Source organism: Pteropus alecto, unplaced genomic scaffold (genome assembly GCF_000325575.1).
Source record: "Pteropus alecto unplaced genomic scaffold, ASM32557v1 scaffold413, whole genome shotgun sequence".
Classification (NCBI taxonomy): Eukaryota; Metazoa; Chordata; class Mammalia; order Chiroptera; family Pteropodidae; genus Pteropus; species Pteropus alecto.
In genome coordinates, this window is record NW_006434120.1 from 1,850,986 (window position 1) to 1,857,056 (window position 6,071).

Consider the following 6,071-nt stretch of genomic DNA (forward strand, 5'->3'; position numbering starts at 1 on the left):
GAGCGTTTCCAGCAGTGATAGTTTTAACACGTTAATCAAAACACACTGTAAAGTGAAGTAGCTAATTGATGAACCACAGATTGTAGTGGCTCTCCGTGTATACGTGACTTTAAAAGATGAAAAAAAAAATTCTAACATTTATCTTTTCAGGCCGGGTGGAAAGAAAACCATGCTACGTTTATGAATGAACTGAAAAACCTTCAAGCTGAAGGACTTACGACTCTTGGCCAATCCCTAAGGACAGCTTTTGATTTATTAAATTTAAATAGATTAGTAACTGGCATAGACAACTATGGGCAGGTAGGTTGAATATTAAGGTGGAAAAACATTTCATTTTTCTTTTTGTGAAAAAACACAGTCCAGTCCAAAAACTATATAACATGAAATACAAGTATAAAACATTTCAGATCAAAATCTAATATACACATAATAGAAAAGTAAAACCGATCGTACTGTATATGGTTGTATAGCCCTTTTTCTCTTAAAGTGTATTTGTATTCAGAATCAGAATCTGAATTGTTTACTATAATGTTGACATGAATTTGGTTTCAATACCTTGCACTCAGGACACGAAAGGGAAAACATCCTGCCTTACTACACAATTTCCCTGTTACTCTGCCCACAGGCAGTCTGCCATCACAGACACTAGTTGATCAGCCGTTTTTATTACTAAACTTGTTAGAGGAAATTATATCAGGGTTTAATTTAACCATATTTTATAACTACTCTGGAAAGTAAGATTTTTCATTGGAGTGCAGTAATCGGCTAAATACATTAAGATTTTTCAGCTTTTGAAGCATTTACAATAAGCAATTATGTGGAAAGAATTCTGAATTCATTCCTAAATTAAATGACAGGTCCAGAGGTGATTTTTTTTTTTTTTTTTTTTAAACTCCAACCCCTTGGAAAAGAGGCTGTTTGAAAATAGGAAAGAACCTTTCCTTCCTCCCTTAACACCCTCCACCTCTATTGCACTTGCTTTTATCTATTTGAAGATAAGATGAGCTTTAAATCACAGGATGGTTCACTATGGAATAATGTAAGGTGGTCCATTATTACTTTTTTTGAGATTGCTGGCCTGGAAAATAAAAGATATTAAAGAATGTGTAGTGTTCAACATAAAAGAATATTAAACCCAAGGAGTTCAATTTTTATGCTGTAGTGCAAAGCACTGTTACCACAATGATACGTTTAGGTATACGTTTTGTTCTTTCCCCAGTTCCATGAGCCACAGTTTTCATGAGTTTCACAAATTTCTCCTTACTATAAGTTGTGGTTGCTTTATATAGACAGGAACAGAATAGTTCCCTTGTTTCAGTGATGTTTGTACTTCTTAGGGGTAATTTAGCCATATAGCATTTAAAGTATATGTTGCAATTCAGAGTCACTTTGTTTCTATTTTTACTAAATTGCATTTCCATTTAATTAAGTAAATGTGTATTTTACTATGTTAATATTTTTATGTCTTCTCTGCTGCTTTATTTTGCAACTCTTAGTAATTAGGCAGATTTGCTATAATTTTTCAGTTTGTTTCTATAAAATAATGGATTTTTTTCCCTTTTATATCCCTTTGTTTTATGTAGTGCTATACAGTCTTTCATTGCTTAAGGTTTTGGTCTAAACTTCCAGTTCAAAGACAAATTTGAAACTTGCCATTATTTTGTTATCATTGTTCGTTGTCAGTATATAGCAGAAACTATTGCTTTCCTGTTTTTCTGCATCACATTTCATAAGTGGGAAAGGCATTTAAACACATTTACTTCCTACCAGCTAATTAAAAATATTTCTTAAGGTACTTCCTTAGAAAAACTGATTGTCATGGAGAGGCTGAGGACATTTGTAATTTAAACCTGTATTTTCCTTTTCCCAGTTGCCATCTTCCTCTGGAGAACACTTAAGTTCTTGTCTGTAAACGTTACAGAAAGTTTGAGGTTGAAGGTGGTCCTGCTGTGCTGTTACCACTTTGACCAAGAGAAGAGCCTGGAGATTAGGATGTTTTTGCATTTTAGGACTTATTAATTCAGCAAGAGAAAGGAATAATGCTTCTCAGTTTTTTTGATGAAAGCAAGGATACAAGGAGTAATATTAATGCTTATATCTTGACTTGGCACATAAAAATGACATTAGTATTAAACTAATTTAGGAAGCTACAATTTCAAAATGAAAATGATTGAGTACAGTGTTTAGTAAGAAGAAAACATCTTTCCAGAAGATATTTTTCATCATAGGACTTTCCCTTGCTAATTTAGATATATTTACAATTCAAAGAAAGGATAAATTGTAAAGACTTCTGAATGTCTCAAATACTTAATGCTAAATATAGTTCATGTATTTTCTTATTTTGCAAGAGTACTTTGTATCTGCCTATTTTCTGTGGAAAACCTTTATTCTGTAACCTCTGTTTTTACATAAATACTTCCCTTTCATGTTCTACACTGGGATCTGTGGAGCCCATAATACTAAATACTTGTATGTAATCTCAGTAATTGAAGGAAATGAGAAAAGGTGAGCTAGATGAAAAACAGCATATTGATTTTATAGAGCACCTAAAAGCCATTTTTTTCTGGATAATCTTAATGTGGGCATATGTGTGTGTGTATGTACATACACATTGTGTATATGTCTATGTAAACATAGAGATATATAGATACTGCCACATCTGCTCCTCCCACAATACATGCACATAGGTGATTTTCTGAACCCACTCCAAAAGTTTTTAATATCTATACTGCATCTGTTAATTAGCATACCTACAAATAAAACATTGTTGAGATATTAGCTGGGCTACTAACAATTTGCAGTGCATCAATAAGGTTAAAGTAGGTGAGAAATTCTTGGATATTTTCCTTAAGCACTTTGGATATTCCACTGAAAAATTCCTTGTATATAGATAGAAGTCCTTATAAGTATTTAATTTTGATAAGCAGTACTATTTGCAGGCATTTCTACAATTATGGAACAATGTAGGTTCTAGTCAGTCTTTAATTATAGCAGCACCTCTTAAGTTGCTTATCATTGCAACTTCATAGGTATTTTATAGGTATTCACTAGAGTTTCAGATGATGATCTTTTGAGAGCCACCGAAAATCTGAGCCAGGCTTAATATTTAAAGTTAGGACAAGTCTATAAAATTTTAAAAGTCTGATTAAAATTTTATGCACAGATTGGTTTATTTTTCACATTGTTCCAAATTGTTCTGTTTTCAGTGTTTCAACATTTTTTTTTTTTCGAAGTTAGATTCCAGTTAGATTTAGCTGTTAAATATTACTCTGGCCTGTAATTCATCATTTTTGTCACTGAACTGATTCAACACTCTTACTACCCAATATACTAGTACTGACTAGATTGTTCCAGGACTTAAAATGGGACCTGATGTACTACTTTGTATCCTCACTGTGAAGATAATTCTTGACCAATCCTTAAAATGAGATATGTGTTTAGTTTTTTCAGGATTTTCAAACCGAGTGTTCACTTTGTTGAAAAATGGTGGCTTTTAGACAAAATCAAATACAGTGAATCTTAGGATAATTTTAACCAGTTTAATTCTTCAGCATAAAGAACTATTTGTGAGTTTAACAGATAATTCAGGTAGAGTTCTAATAATACTTTATTTTTCCTTTACCTAAGCAGAACCTGTTTAGTACTCAATGAGTACAAAATATAGGTTTCCCTTCTATGTTGGCAGGTCAAGTAATGAAAACTTGACACCTTTTTGGGTTTTTGGTTTTCCACAAGCTATCAACAAATATATTAACAATAGTTTGGTATCTACTGACGATAGGCATCTTTTCAAAAGAAAGTAGATTATTGTACTTGAACATACTACTGTGCTGAATGTGAACTGAAACACAATGATTAATTGAATTTGGTAAATGTTTTAAGTCCCTGAACTTTTTATCTTGATTTTAAAATTCTGGTAAAGAGTATGTAACATCAAATTTATAATCTTAACTATTTTTAAGTGTACAGTTCAGTAACGTTAAGTACATTTATATTGTTGTGCAACCAATCTCCAGAACTTTTTTATCTTGCACAACTGAAACTGCCCATTAAATAATAACTCCTCATTTTCTCCTCTTCCCAGCCTTTGGCAGCCACCATTCTGGTTTCCTTGTCTATGAATTTGACTACTCTAGAGATAACCTTGTATAAGTGGAATCATAAAGTACAGTTGACTTTTGAACAACACTGGGGTTAGGGGTACTGACCCCTGCACAGTCGGAAATCTGCATGTAACTTTTGACTCTCCTAAAGTTTAACTAATAGCGGACTATTGACCAGAAATGTTATCTAAAGTTGATTAACACATATTTTGTATGTTAAATGCATTATATACTGTATTTTTACAACAAAATAAGCTAGGAAAAATAAAATGTTAGAAAAATCATAAGGAAAAGAAAATGCAATTACAGTTATTGGAAAACATCCATGTATAAGTGGACCTGTGCAGTTCAAACCTATGTTCAAGGGTCAACTGTATGTATATTTTTATGACTGGCTTATTTTGTTGAGTGTAATGTCCTCAAGTTTCATAAATGTTGTATGTAGCATGTGTCAAAATTTCATTCCTTTTTAAGGTTGAATATTCCATTGTATTTATATACCACATGTTGCTTATCCATTCATTTGTCGATTAACACATCTATCTCTTGGCCACTATTAACATGGTGTGCAGACATGAAAGATCTTGCTTTCAGTTCTTTTGACTATATACCCTGCATATCATGTTGAACATGTAATTCTCTTTTAAAATTTTTAAATTTTTGAGGCACCACCATATTGTTTTCCATAGCGGTTACACTATTTTACATTTCTACTAACAATATACAAGAATTCCAATTTCTCCACATCATTGCCAACACTATTTTCTGTTTTTCTGATATTAGCCCATCCTAATGATTTATTTGCATTCACTTATTATGTATGTTGAACATTTCTTCATATACTGGTTGGAAATTTGCATTTTGGCTTTGGAGAAATGTCTATTCAGGTCCTTAGTTTATTAATTTTGGGGTTTTTTTTTTTTTTTGAGTTATAGGAGTTCTTTAAACATTCTGGATATCAATCCATTATATTAATGTGATTTGCAAGTATTTTTTCCCATTCTGTGGGTTGCCCTTTCACTGTTGATTGTCCTTCGATGCACAGAAGTCTTAATTTTTGATGTAGTCCAGTTTATCAGTTTTTTCTTTTGTTGCCTGTGTTTTTGGTGTTGTATTGAAGCAATCATTGCCAGATTCAATTGAAGTTTTATCTCTATATTTTGTTTTAGGAGTTTTAGGTCTTACATTAAGTTATTCATTCTGAGTTAATTTTTGTTTATGGTGTACGTTAAGGATCCAACTTCATTCTTCTGGATGTGGACATCTAGTATTCTCAGCACCATTTGTTGACAAGACTGACCTTTACCCACTGAAAGGTCTTGGCAAGTCCATGAACTTTAAGCCTCCTAAAATTATTTTCAATAATTGTTACTGGCAGATAGGGGATTCTATGGTCAGACTTACTTAAATGTTTTTCTCCATCTTTATTTGTGTAAAACAAAAGCAATGGTCAGGAATGTGAAAATTGGAATCCCAGTCTTGACCTTAATATATTACATTACTATGTGACATTGGGCAGTCACTTTACCTCCCTGTGCTGCTGCTTCGTGTTCCAAATTGCCAATAACGAAGCCATTGCACCCTTATTACAGAATCAATGAGAGGTTTAAATGGGATAGTATATTAAAATGCACTTTAAAATTAAGTGCTTGCTCAGTAAGACACAAAGCATATTTTTCATCAATAAATTAGTTTATTTACCTCTAGTTTTTTATTTTCCAGCTTTAAATTTGAAATTACAATTAACTATGCAAATCTGTATTTAAAGCTGGTTTTTATTACATGCTTTTAAATCTGTTAGCATATTAAGTATATATTTTTTCTTGAGCTTTATATTGCTTCCTCGGGAATCAGTGTGAAAAGTAAAATACTATAACTTGGCCAAGGTTTTTTTAATGGCAATTGATAATGCATGAGATAAGTACAGAGATGGTGTTTTAAAAAAATTTAAATGAAAACAATGTGAAT

At 32.2% G+C, this 6,071-nt stretch overlaps 1 protein-coding gene across 1 annotated transcript in view; it reads left to right on the top strand.

Annotated features, from left to right (window-relative positions):
* Positions 1 to 6,071, top strand: part of INTS6 (integrator complex subunit 6) — an 83,481-nt gene that overhangs the window by 1,842 nt on the left and 75,568 nt on the right. Inside the window, exon 3 of the mRNA XM_006909007.3 lies at positions 151 to 300. Within this exon, the coding sequence (XP_006909069.1) occupies positions 151 to 300 (150 nt within the window). The remainder of the gene's footprint in view (positions 1 to 150; positions 301 to 6,071) is intronic.